General features: G+C 41.1%; 1 protein-coding gene across 5 annotated transcripts in view; it reads left to right on the top strand.

Moving 5' to 3' along the window:
* The first annotated feature begins 161 nt into the window (after positions 1 to 161).
* Positions 162 to 15,729, top strand: part of KANSL1L (KAT8 regulatory NSL complex subunit 1 like) — a 60,421-nt gene continuing 44,853 nt past the window's right edge. For 2 of the 5 annotated variants that reach the window (XM_072931674.1, XM_072931673.1), the window contains exons 1-2: positions 162 to 326; positions 6,485 to 7,590. In XM_072931674.1, the coding sequence (XP_072787775.1) occupies positions 6,515 to 7,590 (1,076 nt within the window). In that variant the 5' untranslated portion in view covers positions 162 to 326; positions 6,485 to 6,514. The remainder of the gene's footprint in view (positions 327 to 6,484; positions 7,591 to 15,729) is intronic. The other 3 variants (XR_003961394.4, XM_032749615.3, XM_072931675.1) reach the window with 2 other exon arrangements.

Genomic DNA, 15,729 nt, shown 5'->3' with positions numbered 1-15,729 from the left:
GAAGCGGTCCGGAGCGGGGAGCGGCGCCGCCGCCTGCCCGCCCTCACGGCCCCGGCGCGCGGGGTGAGGGGAGGGCGGTGTCCGCGCGTCAGGCGCGGCTCCGCCAATGGCGGGAGGCCACGCCCCCGGCCCGAGCCACGCCCCCTCGGCGCCCCGGATTGGCCGCGCTCCTCCCCCTGAGGAGCGGGGGAGGCTCCGCCCCGCCGCGCTGCGCTTTAGGTGGGCGCGGACTCTTCAAGAGCGGCAGTGTGAGCCGTGGCGAGCGCCGTGCGGTGCGGGCTTGAGGCGGCGCCGGTGCCGCTGCGGAGAAGCCGCCGGACGCGGAGGCAAGCGCGGGGCGCGGCGCGGCGGGGCGCCGTGAGGCGGCGGGGGCACGGAGGGGCCGGGCGGCGGTTGGTTCCCGCGGCGGGAGTGGCGGGTGCGCATGCGCGGGGTGGGGGCGGGGCGGCGCGGGGGGTAACGGTCCGTGCGCGCGGCGGGGCGGGGCCGGCGCTGTGAGGCGAGGGCGGGGCGGGGCCGCTCCGCGCCCCCCCGCGCGTCCCAGCCGGGATTTGAACAGCGATGGAAACTCACCGCTGGTGATCAACCAGCGGATTGTTGTGCCCGCGGGCTGTGTGCCTCGGGGCACCCCGGGCCACGCTTCCCACACCGCGCACCGCCCACAGAGCTGGGCACTGCGGCCGGAGTGGTTAGCAAAGCTGTGGGGAGCCGCTCGGATCCACGTCCTGCGGCCTGCCTTGAGAGCTTCTCTGCTCCTCAGCTAGGCTTTCCATCCGCTTTTTGCAAAACGAAGCTTCTCTTTCCCCCCCAAAAAAAACGTAGCAGTGACTGAGGTATTCCGAACCTACCCCTCTCTAATAGGAAATTAGATTTTTAATTTCCAATTTGCAATGTGAGCCGATTAAAAATACAAATTATTAAAGTATGCCTTTTGTCGAAGGGTAAATACTTCCTTTTTGTTCTAGTTTAATAAAAAAGAAATACTAAAAATTGCACTGATGGATGTACCATCTCAGAAAGCAGTCTGTGTGCCTTAGGCCTCTCCTGCTGTATTGGTCCATGGTTTGAAATCCTGGGGAATATTCTGAGGAGCTTAAATTCCAGTCACTTTAATTAGTGTCTTAAGAGCTGAGTGGGTCTCATTTAAGACCAGCTTTTATAGCCCTCTCTTCCAAGGCTGAAATTCTAAAGTATCACCGAAATATTGACACGGAATTACGATGAAAGGTACCAGAAGGTATTGTAGATATTTCTGTTAGAGACATATGTGCAGCTTTCTTACAGAGGCACCTGTTGTACTACAGAAAGAATCTAACATATACTAAAAATTACTTCAGATGTTGCTTTGCAAATATAGTGTTATAGACTGAACAAGAATTAGTTGATAACGTGGTAGTAAAATTGGAAATTATATTGATTCTCTGTTCAGATCAGATCTGAACAAGGAGGAAAACAAACATGCTCAGATATTCTAATGAGTCGTGGATTTTGCCATAAATGAGTACTGATGAGTTCCACTTGAAGTGCCTTCTTTTGGATGTTTTTTATGATTCACACTTTGGGTGGTCTGCCTTAAATGGAGATCTCCTAGTGTTCAGAGAGATCCTTTTGTGGGGAGGTGGTGTGCTGTATTTTGGTGGGGTTTTTTGGGGTTTTTTTTCCTAAATAGGAGGAATTTGTTTTTATATCTTCTGAGGTGTACAGAACACTAGTGTGTTTTGTTGGATAGTTGTGCCTGCACTGTGAGCGCTGCTGAACGTTGAGACTCTCCACATAATCCTGTTTGGGTTTATGGGTTTTTCCCAATCTATTAATAGAACAAAATACTAAAATGCTTAAATACACATCATGAGTAACTGGTCTGCTTTTGAAGTGGAAACAAAAGCTGCCTACTGAAGTGATTTTTTTTTTCACTCTTAAAGGCTGGTCCCAGGTGTGTTATTATACATAGGCTTCTTTCCTTTTCCTTTCATACTCCTAACCAGGACATGCCCAGTGGGACAAATATCTTTTTTACGGTCGTTGCTGCAGACTATTCCATGAGAAAATGCAGACTGTGCTATCAAGCTGTTCTTGCTATTCTTAGAAATCACTACAATCCAGTAGGTTTTCCAAAACTTGGGAGGGGTAGTTAAAGGCTGAGGGCTGCCTCCCACCAGGCAAGGCTTGCAGAAGCTGGCCAGGCTCAGGTCCCGTGCGCTGCGCTCGGCTGAGGCAGTGCTGCAGCAGTGCCTGCCTGCCAGAGCACTTTATTTTTGTCCAGTGATTATCAGGAAGACTGCCCAGGAGGAGCTGGGGATTACAGGACAAGCAGCACGAAGCTGTAGGAAACCAGGTTTTGGCAGTTGTGTTGCAATTTGCCTTTGTGTAGCTGCCCTCTCTTCTGCAGGTTGTCTCTTAGAGGTCTTAAAAGAAGTTGAAATACAGTATTTTTGAGCATTCTTGTTGAGATTAATTTTGGATGTTTCACCAGAGGCTGTCTGCTGTCAGGGACTTTGCTTTGCTTTTGAAATGCCATCTATGCAAGAAATAAACAGTGGAAGTTGGCTTATCTGAAACACTGTTTATCTGTGAATAAACTGGAAACACTCATATTCATTTAAAATGTTGTTTGTAGGCTTCTGAGTTTCAAAACAAAAATAAATAATCATGAAAATCTCCTTCTGGTCCCGAGGAATCTCATTATTAAGAAGAAAATTTCAGGTGTTTATGCTGAAGAAAAATGACTCAATTTACAAGGAGAGAAGGCTGCTACAGAGGAGCTTTAAAAAGCCTCTTGCAAGTGAAGTTTTATTGTCATTGGACACGAAAAGATCACAAACAAAAAAATCTACAAAAAGACAAAGCAATCTTCCCCCCCAAGCAAAAATCCCCCAGAACACTGTCTGCAGTGTTGTGTAACCAAAGTGATAGTGTTATGCAAGGGGGAGAAGAGTCAAAAAAGTGAAAGGACTGTAAACAAAAGCTGGGAAGGGAGGGAGTGCCACCCTGTGTGCAGGGTTGTGGCGGGGTTTTGTTGTGTTTCTTTTAAAAGAGTGCTGCTAATCACAACATGAAGACACTAGTTTGAGGATTTAGGCAAATTCTGTTGAGAATTTGGGGACGGGGTATAAGGAAGAAGTGTCAAGAGAGGAAAAGAAATCAGCAGAGGGAGAAGAAAGGTAGAGGAGTGGGAGCCACTGGGGGATTAGGAACTTGTAGCTACAGTGGTGGAAGGGAGCAGGGTGCAGGTCTGGCTGTGGTAAACTGCAATTCCCAGCTCTCTCCTCCTGGATAATTAAGGCATTAGGGGAGGATAAGCATAAAGTCACTTTAAACATCAGTTGCTTTACTTTGTTTGTCTGGTACTTGTTTCTTCCCTTCCCTAGTACTTATTTAATGTCAGTTTTTCATTTTACAGTACTTTTTAGTCTTTCAAGTGAATGTTTATTCAGTAGATGAAAAACAAACTGCTTGCCAGTTTAGCAGAATTTCAGTTGTTCTGGTTTTGAAACCTCAAGTAATAACACGATGCAAAAGAAATCTGTGAAATGGTTTACCTGTGACAAAAAAGCTTTTTCCAGAAGGAAAGTACTTTTCTGGTGTACCATTTTGCAGTACTTGTCTTCCCTCCTTCTTTGCCTTTATTTTTTTTCCTCCCTCCAAGATACTAGGGTTTGCTCTGGAAGCTCACTTCCAATACGGGTGTAATTAAATAATTTTTGCAGCTTTCTGCCAAAATTAAATAAAATGTGTAAAAATGTAAATTGTATAACTTTTGTCAAGCCAAGTACTTGTACTAAAATTTGTTTATTTTTTTTTTTATGCAGATACTTTGTTTTGCTTCTGTACCTATGACATTTTTGTGTGTGTGTGAACTTCTTGGAGAAATGCCAAGGGCTGGACACTGTGGCAGTACCAGCTTTTATAAGTTCTTTTTGATGTCACTGTAGTGAGATGAGCACACCTGAGTGTCTCACACTATCTTCAGGGCAGAAACACGATATGAAATTTCCAAGTTGCTGGGTAAAGGATTAATTGAGTGATTTCCCCCTTAAAAGGCATTTTATTTATTTTTTAGCTGCTTTGTAGTTGAAGCATACTTGGTCGGGCACTCTAAATGAGTGATTTGTCAATGCTGTTTAGTTCAGTGTTTGTGTTCCACATGAGAGTGTTTTGATTCTTCCCCTCTTTCCCCTAGAAGAGTTAAAAAGAAGTCCCCCAGATGAAAAAAAAGTTGGTAATGGTATTCATTGCAGTTTTGGAAATTTGAAACTGTACCAAAAGAGTATGTGGTATTTGAGGGAATGTGATGGAGTTAAAACACAGCACTGTAAAGTTTTGTGCTGCCAGTTCTTTGAATAACCTCCATCTTCATACAGGTATGTGATCCACATCTCCAAAGTACTTTTTTTGCCTTAACAGCTCCACTGTGTGTGGATGTTTCCTGGGTTTCAGGAGTAGCAACCTGTGCCTGCTAAACACTCAGACTAAGGGAGGTGGATGGTAAAGTTGGAACAGTTATAAATACATTGTTGGGTGAATGTAGATCCCAGGCTGATGGTGCTCTTCTTGGAGAGCTTCTTGGAATTCTCAGGAAGAGGTCAAACACAGGGACTCCTGAGCTCACATTAACCCCACAGGGGAACTGTTCAATTCTCTCCCCTTATGTTTTAGCCATGCACAGTTTGCTCTGACTTGCTCTAGTTATTTGCCGTTATGTAAGGGCCAGGGAGTCATTGCTGTCTGAATTCACACTTCTTTGGATTTACAAATTTGCAGGCCTGCTAGACTTTACAAGAGGAAAGACACGAGTCAGCCAGGTGCTGAGAGCATTACTGAGTCACCAGAGCACTTAAGATTTGGAGCTTCAGCTCTCAACAGTGTATTCACCTGTCTAATCCTAGAATGGGGTTCTTCCTGAACAGCTGTCCACTGGGAGGCCTTTGTGCTGAGCTCCTCTTTAGGCTGAAGTTACTGGCTTATTTATAAAGGTTAAAATCCTGGGGATTTTAATGGTATAATTTACAATTAGCAGTAGGACCACCAAACCTGGTGCCAGTGATGCTAGGAGCGTGATGTGCAGAGATAAAAATCTTATGGATAAAGTACACATGGAGCAGTGAAAGGTGAATAAAGCACACAGAAAGTGGTAAGGCAGTACTGGAGCATGTGGCTCCCTATGCTTTGCTTCACTTTTTGAGGGTTAAGGAGCAGGTATCCGAACTGGTATTGCTCAGCTCTCTAGGTTCCCACGTCTCACTTTAATGTTTGCACCTTCAGTGCAAAAAAACTGTAGTTATAAACAAGCTGAGGCTTCAGACAGATCTTTTCTTAAGAACCATATGTGGCAGTCTCAGAATCATTGACCCCTTATGGGGTCTGTGCATTGGAAGTTGCTGAGCTAGGCAGTTACTGTGGAGATCAAGGAAACTGGAGACATTAAAAGGAGGGCGGTGCAAGTTCTGCTCAAGTAGTACACAGTTCAACAGAATTTACTGTGGCATTGCTGTGCTGCACTCACTTTTGCTACTGCTCTCATACGGTTTCTGCTTTTGTCTCTAGCTTCTTAATGAAGAGCTGACAGGAACTTACCTTTCAGGCTTCTGCAGGCCATGTTCAATTAAGTCATTTATTGGGTTTATTTAACCATCTCCTAAACAAAACTGTAAGTAGGGTGCAAGTGATTCCTGCTTGGAGGTGTTAGGGCATAGGTTGGACTTGATGATCTTAGAGGTCTCTCCCAACCTCATTATTCTGTGATTCTGAGTAGATACAGTATGACTTGGCAGCTTAGCTGCTGACAGGAAGGGGTGAAGGTTGACATTGGTCTTTTGATCCCAAAGTCTGGGAGCCCTTTGTTAATTGGCAAGACACAAGCAAAAGGATTTGTCAATGAGAACTGTCATTTCTCAATTTGTTATGAAAAATAATCTGTGTGTATTACACAGACAGTGCCTCATGAATAGAGTGGTATCCAAAGGCACAGGAAAGAATTCTGTTTTGGTAGGAAACTTCAGAACTTAGAGTTTTCTATTTTGAAAGCATTAGCCTTGTTGATTGGTTTCTAATGTGTATTTATAAGAATATATAATAATTCATCAAATGCTTTCTTTATATAGATTTACAGTAAATCTGTTTCTCACAACAGTGCCAGTCACATTGCTCAAGGTCATGTTTTTTAGTTTGGGCAAGGTTAGATGAACTTTTTGGGTCTTATTTCTCAGACTGATAGAATCAAAAATGAAATGAGGTATGAACAGTTATTCCCCTGAGATGTAAAGGCTTTCATTGTGTATGGAACAGCTTCTGAATGAAATAAAGAAAAAAGAGAAAGGGTGTTTTTATTTGACTTGGGAGGCAACATAGTCTGTGTTCTTTAGATAACGTCCCTTTGTATGGAATTTTTGAATGATGTTGAGAGAATGAAATGTCTTAACAGAGTTGTTGTATTTGTACTGTGTCATGAAAATGAGAAAATTTACATGGCCCATGTTATTTTCAGGTTTGCTGTAAACTACCTACCGTAGCTATAATGACACCAGCTCTCAGAGAGGCAACAACAAAAGGTCATGGTATCCACTTGTCACCTTCTTTGTCCTCTAGAGCTATGGAGTCTGATACAGCTTTGTGCATGGAAAATTCCAGAGCAGTGGAAGAGAAGATAAAAGAGGACTCCATCGCACGGATTACTTGCTCAGTCCTGGGGTTCTCCACTGCTGAGCCCAACCTCAGGAATGACATGTTCAGTGTGCAGCATTTTGGTTCCCCACCATCCTCCAAGTGCTATCAGTCTGTCTTGTTAATGGGTACAAATTCTGCATTTAACAACAAAACTGGTAAGCAAACAAAAACGGGAGACCCTGACTGCTCCAAGATGAGAAAGTCATTACATAATGGGGCTGACGCATCATTTGGTCATATTAGTCATTCAGAACCTGAGCAACAGGTGAAAGGGGCAGCGTTTTCAGAGACCACATCTCCAAACTTGGCAGGAATGCAGAGACTTTCAGGTTCAAGTGTAACTGAATCCGCTAACACAGAAGAAATGCAACTTTTAAATGGTAAATGGTACAAGAAGAATGGGGTTTTGGGTAGGGCTTTGGAAGTCCGCACTGAAACAATAAAAGGGGATTTATTACACCAAATTCTTCACGGGCCTTCAGAAGGGATTTCGAGCTGCACCCAGGAGGAGGTGTATGCTCACTTACTCCAGTGTGTCACTAAGCAACAAATGGAAATCAGTCGCGCCAAAAGAACTCAGAAGCGTTTACAAATGCTTCTGGCAAAGCATGTTGTCAAACACTCTGATCACCAGCTGAAATGCTTTGTGAAACATCAGCTTCAGAGAATGAAGGTTTTCCGTGAGCCAGCTAGATTTTTGAGCAATAGCTCCCTCAGATGCACTGAAGGTTGGCCGGAAAACAACACAACTACTCCGGAGAGTAGTTTGAGCGTGGATGTACAGAACGGAGTTAGCATCGCACCGGGTGAAATCCGTGGCTTTGCACTTTCTACTGGAGGGCTGCTGTCTCGCGTGGAGAAGGACCTGGACTCTGATGCAACCTGTAGCAGCTCAGATGAAGATGGTGAGGAGCAGACTGTGGAAGCGTAAGTGTTAAATTCCTGCTTAGACTCATGTGCTTCTTTTATAAATCAGGATGGAAGGGTCTAGACCTACAGATTCCATCTTGTGTGAGTAATCTCACTCAACAGATAGTCTTACTGAAATCAGCTAGACTGACAGTGTGAGCTGGGTTTGGCAGGAACATCTAATTAATGCATTTAAGGAGCAGTTGCTTTACTAGAATTGCAGAGAACTAGAGTTTGTACTGCACTCTCTCAGTTTGCATTACATCAATACTACTAATACTTGAATGGTGCTGTAAATCAAACAGTGATCGCTGTAAATACTTGGGGCCAGAATGAAAATAATTTTAATTTTACTCTGGAGTTATTAATAATTAGTCAATATTAGGTCTTGAAATCCACTATATTGTGATAAAGAGTAAAAATTAAAAATTATCTTCTGATGCAGTTATCAAGCCATCCAGTATTTGGTGATTGGTATATTGCAAACCTTTGGTTCTTTAACTTTTAATTTTAAAAATATTAATTTACTTCCTGAACTCACTCTACAACTAGCTAGCAATGGAGGTTTTATTATTGCAGGTATCTTTTTCAGGATGAACCAGAGGGAAATTAATATCATTAACTTGTAGTGTCTTTAGTTGGCAGGAATCCTGTCAGTGCAAATTACAAATCAGTGGTGGGTAAGAGGAGATAGTAAAATTGCTCTCTGATGAAGGTATAACCTTTTTTTTTTTTTAACCTCTAACTTGCTGCACTGTTAATCTCTTCAGTCAAGACATTTTAGAAAGCAGCGAAAGGACAGTTGCTTTCCTCTTCCCAAAGCTGGAGAGATGAGCATGTCTTAAGGTTTGTTGGATATAATAGTCAGGACTGTGACACACAGAAGAGAGCTGCACACAAATGCAGCAGCTTGGTGGGAACTTCATGATACCCACGTTTCTCATGGGCTCTTACAAGCTAGTCAGGACAGGGTCTGTGTTTACTGGTCTTTCCCTTTGCTGTCAGAGAGTGTCTAAAAAAATAAATTAAAAATACTTTAAAACACTTACTTCACATTCTGCTTCCTGAAAAGCATAATGTTGAGAAGAAATCAAGTGAGCTTCTGAAACTGGAAGAGCTTTGCCCTGTTAAGTATTTATAGCTTCAGTCTAACAAGGCTGTATCAACTCTCTGCTCTGTTCTGCTAAACTCTGTAGGTCTGAAAAACAGGAGAAAATATTTTCATTTTCTTTTACATATTATCAGAATGGTAAATACTATGCTGAAGTCCAGCCAAAGCATAATGTAACTTGCCAACTAAGTTACAAGCACCTTAAATATTTGAGTTTGCAGAATAATTATTCCTTTGAAATATTTTAATAAAAAAACATCATTTAGGCTCTCCCCAGCATAGGAGAATCCACATTCTTCTCCTAACTAATATACTTGAACTTCTAAGTAATATCTCTGTTCTAGGATTCTTATGATAAGAACATGAACTGAAAAAGAAAACTCTTGAGAAGTTCTTGATTATTGAATGGTTGTGGATAATGTAAAACTCGGACCAAAGTTTTGTGTGATGGTTTTCTTTTTCTTTCCTGCCAGGGACACTTGAATTTCTAACTCTCCCTGCCAGTCCTTTACCTTTACTCCTTCTTGTGGCTTTTGGCAGTTATCTTTCCACTTAAGGCTCACTCAGTTTACTTTGTTGCGCTGATGAAAAAAATCCACAGAGGATTATTAAGTGCAAACCCATTACCTTTGGCTCAGGAAATCCCCACGCTGCTATTGCTGGGAGCTGAGGGAATGTTCATATTGCCGGAGAGGCACTGCTCCCTCCATGCCTGCACTGTTGTAACATTGTTATCTCAGCTATTGCTGGGAGGCAGGAGAGCTGGGTAAGATGATCTGTAGTTTGACTCAGTGTGGCCCTTTATTTTGAGTTGTTTATTCTTCTCCCTTTCCTTATGTTCTTACTGATGAGCAGTTGTTCAGCAGCAGTGGCCTTGCTATGTTGGCAGGGAAGGAATCACTGGTGTTTGAGGTGTGCTGCTGGGCCAGCAAGCTCAGAGTTAAAAGCACTGCCTGATTTAAGCAAAATACTTGTCTGTGTGCCTAGGCTGAGGCAGTGCTTGAATTAACATGCAGTGAGGCTGTCTCTTATTTGAATTTATCATTATCTTCAGCTCAGAATGTTTTTCTTCATTTCTCCGACCTTCCTAAGATTTGCCTTTGGGGCTGAAATGCTGCCCTTTTTCTTCGAGGTAACAAAGGTAAATCAGTTATTCACCGGTTCAGATGGTGAGATTTGCTATTTCCTGAGCCTTGCCACTTTTCTGGATTGCCTTTCCTCGGGAGAAAAGAAACAAAGTTAATATCTCTTTTTGTTTCTGCTGAGTAGATTTATATGCTTTGAATTGTCTTTCTCTCCTTGGGAATTGGCTAGATGTGCTTTCCAGAAGCAATGGGATATGTAGGTGAGACAATACTAATTTCCTCACCTATATGGAAATTTTTATTTTTCATAGTGAGGGCTTTTACTCTGAATTCCTTTGTGATAATCTTCATAATATGTAACTGTAGTTACTATAAGGTTCAAGTAATGTAGCAATGAATGGAAAGAATGTTTTGGTTCCACCCATATCTCAGTGTACTGATTGCATTTAACTTGAGGGTATAATCACGGTGGTGACTGATCGTTGTTGTGACTATGGTGTTTCTCATTCTTTTTGTTGGGGGAGGAGGTATCAATCCAATGTGTAAGGCAGGGAGGAACCTGCAGTAACCATGTCTGCCTGAGAACAGTCTGTTTCCCATCAGGAGGGAGAAGTTGCTTCCAGCTCCAATTCCTCATGCTACATAACAAACCTAGAGTTATTTTTAGCGTTTCGAACCTGTTCATTCTCATTATCCTGAAAAGAGTTTTTCCCGACGAGTATTGACATAAGCTCTTCTGAGCTGTATCTCAATGCTTTGTGGCTCAAGTAAGATTGTCTTTATCCATCTATTTCAATACCTTTGTTGTTCAGTTGCAAATAGCTGTTGTGAGATATTTAAACCATTGTTCATGCATTACATAGATTCTGTCCTCAAGACAAGAGAGATCCTTGGTCTGCTGGTGAAGGCAATTCACAGTACTTAACAAACTTCTCTAGTTCCTAGAGTAATTGGAAAGACTCATCTCATTTCGAGAGTTTAATCAAAACATATTTTATGCCTTTCAGAGTCTACTAAAAAGAAATATGAAAAAAAAAGGCTGTCTTCAGCACCTTTGTCATTTTGCTGTTACTGTCAGCTCATGAATGTCTTTAACCTGTCAGTTTTCATAGCACCACATTTCCAGCAATAATTTTTGGTGTATTTTAGGACACTTCATCCTTTGGGCATAGGAAATTATCTCAGGGGATGTGGTAGTCCTTCTCTGTAATTTTCCAAAAGCAGCTTTTAGGTGCTGCTCTCTGGCTCACTAATAGGTGATAGAAACCAGAGCAGAGAGAATACCCAAGGAAGGCAACAATGAGTAATTCCTTTAGGGATTCATAACTAACACTTGGTTTGCAACATAGACAACATTTCACCAGATGAATTTACTTGAAACCTGTTGATCTTTGTGGTTCATGAAGATGAAAGATTATACATAGAAATAGTCACAGATTTCAGACAAGGTGAATTGGATGATGATGTGAGATCAAAGGTTTTTCAATAATACAGCTCCACTCTGGCAGCAGTATGTATCCTGCTAGGCCAGCTCCTCATTCTTATTGATGTGTTTTGTGTCTATTCCTGATGTAGTAGGAGAACTCTGATGCTCAGGTAGTCATTTAGGAAACCTTTAAAGTTGCAGAGTGCAGAGTTTTGCTTCTGTGAGATTTTCTACATGTGTGATCTTCCAGTGTCAAGATATATCACTGTGGTTCTTTAAAGAAACAGCTGCTCACTCCATCAAACCGTAGGACATGCATCTAATGGATTAGACAGAAAACCTGCTTGCAGTAGATTTTTCTGCAAAATAAGTAGCTCTTTCTACTCATGACAAATCCTGTGCCTTGTTTTCCCAGTTCTCCTTTCCCTATCCAAATACAATCCTTTTGCATCATTTGGTGGGATTTTCTCTCTGAAATGTTTTCATGCTTTTCCCTCTGATTTCTGAAAGACATGTTTTACTGATTATCCTCCAGCAACCTCAAGCCTGACGAAGACTCACTGTTATATTTTCCATGCCCACAGGATTTGTTGTGCCTGGAAACTTTTATAATGAATGTGAAGAGATAGTAAATCTTTCTTTTATTTTTCTCTCCTTTATTTTTTTCCCCCTAAGATTGCTAGTTGGAAAGAGAAGATGGGAAATCTGCTTTTAGTACAAACATGTGATAGGGAGGGGAGCATTAAGGCAGAGAAAATACAGGAAGGAAGAAAACATTATGACTAGTATCTCCAGATCTAATCTTCTTGTTCTAGATTATTTTCCATTTTTCCTAGCATTTTTTCTTGTGGCTAACTGAGCAACATCAATGCAGTTCTGCAGGCTTGGTTATACATGGCACTGCTGAAGGGACACGGTTTATTGCAAGTCTTGGAACGACGTTGTAAAGGAGGCTGTTTGTTTTTGCAAGGTCAGGTCTTAATTTTCCACACTGAGCTGTAATTTCACTTCATGCCTGATATGAGAACTGAATTACGAGTTTGGGAAGGGGCGGAGGAGAGTCTGCCAGGACAAAATGCTACTCTTAGGCACAAACTCCCACTCGTTTCCTGGTTTTAACACCTTTTTAGCTTATAAATCCAGGAAATGTCTTATTTGCATAGAAGATTAATACGAGGGCTTTTGAATAAGTATACATTCATGGGTGCAAATAATATGCTGATGTAAGAATGTTTTATATGTTGCTTTTCAAGAATTCCATTTTCTCAATTCTTGGCTCCTATCACAAGGATGTGGGAGGAGAATGAAAGAAAAGATAGCTTTACATTACCTTCTGGTTTAACTCTTAGGATACATGTGTTGTTTCAGAATATATTTAACCTCACTTGGTTGGGTTTCCATAAGAATTAATAACTTCCATAAGAATTAATAACTTCTTCAGGGTCCCACATGCATTTACTGTTGTGCCTTAGAGATCTCACGTGCAGGAATAAAAACTTGCTGTTGAGCAAGGCTTTGTTCTCACAATACCAGAATAATGCTTTTGTTAGTGGGGATCCTGATTTCTAACCTGTAATTACGTTAATATTTTTGCAACTGCTGAAGGCAGACTGAAAGGTTTTAGTGAAAGGCAGAAGGTTTGACAGGTTTTAACCTGCAAGGGAAACTTGGAGCTGGGAATCTCAAATCTTTTAAGTTAGATGGGTGTTGAATTCATATTAAAGAAAAACTTGGCATTACTCTTCTTAATAACTTTTTAATACACAGTCAAGATAGTGTTGTAGAATAGCAAATCTAATAAGTAGGCACATGTGTATGCATATATAACCTTGTATGCTTAATTAAATTGGAGACAAGAAGAATTTGGTGCTTGATGTCAAGTGCTGATTAATCAGTGTTTTATGGCAAGCTTTTTTCTTTCACTAAGCTGTGAAATGTGTTTGTTTTAATTAAAATACTTGTTTATAAACAACAATGAACTGTCTTTATAACTTCTTGTAAAGCAAGGGAAGTGTTATTTTGGTTTATAGCTAACACTGATTTAGTGAGAATCTACTTCAAAGGGATACACCCAGTGCCTTTGAAAATCAGCATACATGGGCCTCTGATACAGGAAATAATTTAAGTGCTTTCCTTTTCACATGAAGTAAAAAGTGTGCATAAAGGCTTCCCAAAATAGGAATGCTCTCCTGTAACAGGGTTTCATTCATACTGCTAAATATGGGTTAGGAATGTGATGTTAGATGTTGGATTTAAATATATTGACCTGTGCTCTTTTTTTACTAAAACAGCTGTGAATTATTTTATTTTCATCCACGCACTTTGCCTAGCTCTTGTGAATTAAAAGAAGTTTTCTGTTGGGGAATTTTAATAAATTCAATTTTCGGTTAGCAAACTCTAGTTACTGATTCTGGTGTTGGAAAAACAAATACACCTGAAGGTCTGTGTTTGAATATATGTAATATAAACTCCCTTTCTTCCCAGTCCATGGGGTAGACTGAGCAGCAGAAAAACTCAGTGAAATTCAATCCCGAGCTCCTACAAAACACCCAAATTCCAAACTGTTCAAACATACATTCATTATGTTCCCTAACCCTTGTGGAATGACATCAGTGTGTGATGGTGTCTTTGCTGCTGCTCCTGCTCTGTCTCACCTGATTTCTCTGTCCTCACTTCCCCACCTACCACAGCCCCTGAAGGCTCTCCTGGCAGGGACAGTTTGCACTGCTCTGTAGGACTGTAACCCCTCCACTGCCAAAGGCCTGCTGCTGATTTCCAGTGCATCTGACAGGAGTGGCAGGAGCCTTCCAGGTTCAACTGCTGTCCAAAATATCTCAAAAAGAATATGGTTCTTACAGATTTTACATTGGAATCTGATACTATATATGCATATATATATATATATATATATATATATATATATATATCCTGACTTATAAGATGGAGTTGGAGCTTACATAAATACCATAGCATCTTTTCCTTGTAAGAATATACTACAAATTTTGGAGCAGTGTGATCCTTTGCAGGAACCCTGTAGCAGGCAAATACTGTCTGTGGCATCTCATCAGTTCTGAAGATGTGATTTCCCTATCACATAGGGAGCATATATAGTGCACCAGTGAAATTCTTCCAAGTCTCTCCCTTTCTAGGGTATCTAAGCTCAGAGACTTTCCCTTTTCATATTTTCAGTCTTCTCCTACAGCCTTTTTTCTCTGAATATTGATTTTCCTCTTTTATCCTCCCCACTGTCCATTCTCATTTTGTGGAAGATGTAAAAATTTTATTCCATTGCTACTTAATTCCTTGCTACCTAATTTTTTTCCTCCATATATTTTCTCTTCAAGAGAAAAATCTCAGCTATGGTTGATAATTTCAGGTATTACTGCATAAATTCTTCAGGTCTGATGGCATAGCAGAAGTGTACAGCTGGGTACAGTTTTTTTCATTTGAGAAGATGTGTGTTATGTGTTGGGATCAACATGCATTATTGGATGCAATTCTGAAAATATTGAATGGCCTCAGTGTGTTAGAGATGGTGGGACCAGGCATAGGTGCCAGAAATCGTAATTGTAATAAGCAGTTGCTGATGTCTGTAGATGACAGGGAGAACTATAACCCATATTTGGGGAAGCTGTGTAGTGTTTCAGAGGAAAATGTGTAGTGTTTGGGAAGTTTTGGGAAGCTGTGTAGTGTTTCAGAGGAAAATGCCAAGTAAAAATTCTTTTTAAACACCAAAAGAGATAGTAACCTGGTAGGATCCTGTAGAATGACCTGAAGATCTCCACAGAGATTGCAGCTAATTTTGGGCTTTAGAGAAATTCTCTTGATTGATTTCTTTGGAGTAGGAGTGGGGCAGGGAGTGCATAGCTTGGTTTGATGTTGGTTATTCCACAACAGCAGCACACTGCTCCTGGATAGTCTGTGCAAAGGCTGAAAGTGAACTGCCACAGTAAATAGTGGTTATTTTGTGTAATGTTGATCAGCCATAATACTGTTGATGGGCCAAAATCGTTATAGTTTGGCTTTAATTTTTTTTGTACTCAGGAATGCATAGAAGAGATAGCATTCATAAAGCAGCACACACTGTTTTTTTTAGCTATGTAGTTATTAGGGGTTTAACAGTTAACTGATCCAGGGGAATTAATGCTTCAACAGCAACTGAAGTTAGTTCATTCTGAAAACAAACATTATGTAGGTGTTCTGGAAGAATTAGTCCTTGAGAAAGCATTTACGGGTCATTTAATAGTTGGACATATTTGCTCAGCTATTACAAGTGTTGGAGGTTTTGGTTGGGAGTGGGCACACACTTTTATCACATGACAAAAATCTAGATATGGTTATCTAAAATACAAGCATATCCAAATTCACCTAATTTGAATATTTTATATAATCTAGTCTTCATAGGTAATGTCTTATTTACTGTCAGCATCTGCAGAGAGAAGAAGAATGGATATGTTGAATTTCTTCACCATTTTGACCCAAGGTATCAGGAGCCCTGGGCCCACATTAGTGGCTTGCAAGAATATACTTGTATT

Source organism: Taeniopygia guttata, chromosome 7, assembly GCF_048771995.1.
Source record: "Taeniopygia guttata chromosome 7, bTaeGut7.mat, whole genome shotgun sequence".
In the NCBI taxonomy this organism is placed as follows: domain Eukaryota; kingdom Metazoa; phylum Chordata; class Aves; order Passeriformes; family Estrildidae; genus Taeniopygia; species Taeniopygia guttata.
The sequence above is the reverse complement of the archived record's forward strand: the minus strand, read 5'-3'. Positions and strand labels throughout refer to the sequence as shown.